The sequence below is a fragment of the Ixodes scapularis genome, unplaced genomic scaffold (assembly GCF_016920785.2).
Source record: "Ixodes scapularis isolate PalLabHiFi unplaced genomic scaffold, ASM1692078v2 PGA_scaffold0__279_contigs__length_252992795, whole genome shotgun sequence".
NCBI classification, from domain to species: domain Eukaryota; kingdom Metazoa; phylum Arthropoda; class Arachnida; order Ixodida; family Ixodidae; genus Ixodes; species Ixodes scapularis.
This window is the reverse complement of record NW_024609835.1, coordinates 50445413-50448123: the sequence shown is the minus strand read 5'-3', so window position 1 is coordinate 50448123 and position 2711 is coordinate 50445413. Positions and strand designations below refer to the sequence as shown.

The 2711-nt window shown below is 48.5% G+C and overlaps 1 protein-coding gene across 1 annotated transcript; it reads right to left on the bottom strand.

Moving 5' to 3' along the window:
• Window positions 1–222: 222 nt before the first annotated feature.
• On the bottom strand, window positions 223–1121 carry LOC120844885. The gene has a single exon (XM_040216878.3). It carries the CDS (start codon window positions 1090–1092, stop codon window positions 223–225), a length of 870 nt encoding a protein of 289 aa, XP_040072812.3. The 5' UTR covers window positions 1093–1121.
• Between the last annotated feature and the right edge of the window lie 1590 nt (window positions 1122–2711).

Here is a 2711-nt window from a genome sequence, read left to right as displayed (position 1 = left end):
GGCCAATATTCGTCGCTTGTGCCAATTACCTCGCTCTCCCCTGTACAACAAAATTCACCAAGGTAGGCAGGTAAGCTCTTTGAAGGTGAAAACAACGAGGGTATTGCGAAATATATTTGCCGGTCAACCCTGTTAAGCAAGCAGAGCAAAGAAAATATATACAATTTATTTGCAAGGAAAGAAAAAAATTGAACAGCATTGATAACAACCTTGTGTCGTCGTCTACTCCCTCGTCACTATGTCGTGTTGCCACGGGATGGCTCCCCTAGGGAAGATGAAGTGGTCTGCCAGCTGGTCCCTGATGCTGATTGCTGCTGGGCTGCTGTTGCCACCTAGGCTCCTGTTGAAACCAACATTCAAAATGTCAGCTCGCCACTGACCATCCACACGGGCACCCCTCCTTTCACTGTCAGCATATCCAGGAGGGCAGTAGGCTTCATCCCGTGTCAGGAAGTTGTGGAGGCAGACTCCCGCTTTTATCATGTTTTCACAGTGCTCAACAGTGCCATGCATGGGAGCCAGAAACGCGCGCCAGCGAGACACAAGTATTCCAAAGGCGTTTTCTACTGTACGCCTGCCCCGGGTAAGCCTGTAGTTGAAGACCTTTTTTCGGTAGTCCAAGCCTGTTCCGGGGAAAGGGCGCATGAGGTACGTTTTCAACGGGAAGGCTTCATCCCCCAGGAGGCACAGAGGTGGTGCAGGCTGTGCGATTACAGGGATTTGGAGGGTGTTGGCAGCCAACGCCTTTCCGTAGTTAGACTCTCTCAACACACCGCCATCGGACTGGTGTCCGGCAGCCCCAATGTCCACCAGTCGAAACCTGTAGTGGGCGTCAACAACAGCGAGCAGCACCATCGAGTAGAATTTCTTGTAGTTGTGAAATATTGAGCCATAGTTTGGTGGGCACCTGATCGCAAAGTGCTTGCCATCTATTGATCCAATGGCGTTAGGAAAGTTCCACTTGACGCAGAACTCCCTCCGGATCTCTTCCCACTGTTGTGATGTGGGTGGCTGCAGCACTAACGGGGAGAGGCAGTCCCAGATGGCTGGCAGCGTTTCCTGGAGGATCCCCGATAATGTTGCTTTTTGCATCCGGTAACTTATGGCCACATGGCCCAGAGATCCTGGTGATGCAAGGAACCTAGAATTGTGAAAAACAAAATTGTGAGACTTAGTACCTAACTCAGAGCAACTGTTTAGTCAGTCATTTCCACTGTTTGTGACTAAGAACGACCTACGAGAGTGCTCCGTCAGACTTATATTGCTATACACGCAATATGTAAATATGTACTAAATGTGTTTGACTGACGCTCTACGGTGTTCTGAAATAGTTTCTACTCTGAAACCGCCCGCAAAAATCAAGGAATTGGCGCATGAAGTGGAAATTGATCTCGAATATTAGTTTTACTGTGCAGATTTACTCATTAAAAATTTCAGTCTCAATTTAAAGTGCAAAAAATAAAAAAAAAATGAATGACGATGTTGTCAAATGAGTCAGCCTTTCTATTTAGTAAAATATGCGTTTGATGTAGTAAGTGTTACAATGATACGTTGATCCGCTTATTTATGAGTGTCTCAAAATAAAGTTACAAGGTATTTGAAAGTAAACATTTGGCAGAAATCTGCCTGGTTGGGTAAGAACAATTAGAAGAGGAGGAAGGAACGCCAACCAAAAATAAAAAGGAGCCCAACGTTTCGAAACCTGCTTGGTTTCTTCTTCAGGGGCGACTGTGTGCGCGAGGAGCAAGTGGTCTTCTTTTACGGCGGTGGACGTGATGTCTTCGCGATCGTAATGTGGCTGAGCCCGCTGACGTAAGCCGACGGTAAAGCGCCAAGCGACCGATTGATGTTTTGCGGTGTGGTTTGAATGTGCCATGACTCGACGAAGAGCCTTTGCCGGGAATTGGTCTCGATGTCGAGGATACGTGTGTCGTCGAAGTCAATGCGGTGGTCATTCGAGTCACTGTGTTCCGCAACCGCGCTGCGCTCATGATCGAATTTTCGCACGTCGGTTTTGTGCTGGCGAAGTCTTTCTTTAAAGTTTTTGGTTTCGCCGATGTATGTGGCAGGGCAGTCCGCACAAGGAATCTGGTAAATAACGCCTTGCGCTCTTTCCCTTGGGGGACGATCTTTTGGCCGGGGCATCAGGTGTCCAAGCGTTGACACTGGTTTGTGGGACATCTGGATGCCTTCTTTTGCCAGCACACGCGCGAGCGCTTCGCTGGTTTTCTTTATGTAAGGGACGCAGATGCGCGTGGTTGAGCGGGGATGTGCGATTTCTCGTGTTTCGCCGATTGGTCTTAGGCGTCGATCAGATTTACGTTGACGACGAGCGATTCGCTGAATAAAACTGCGTGTGTAGCCGTTATTTAGCAGGTCGGAGATGATGGTTTCTTCTTCCTTTTTTCTGTAGTCCTCCGACGAGCAAATAGTCTTCGCTCGGGACAGGAGTGTCCGGACGACCGACGCCTTGTGGCTCGCAGGGTGGTTTGAGTCAAATCGGAGATAGCGCCCAGTGTGTGTCGGTTTCCTGTACACCGTGAATTCCAATTGATCTTTTTGTCTTTTGACCAGCACGTCAAGAAACGGCAGGGCGTCGTTCTTTTCAGTTTCAACGGTGAACTGGATGGCCGGCTCGATGGAGTTGAGGTGTGCCAAAAAGTTGTTCACTTCTGATTTCTTCATAATGCAGAAGCAATCGTCGACATACC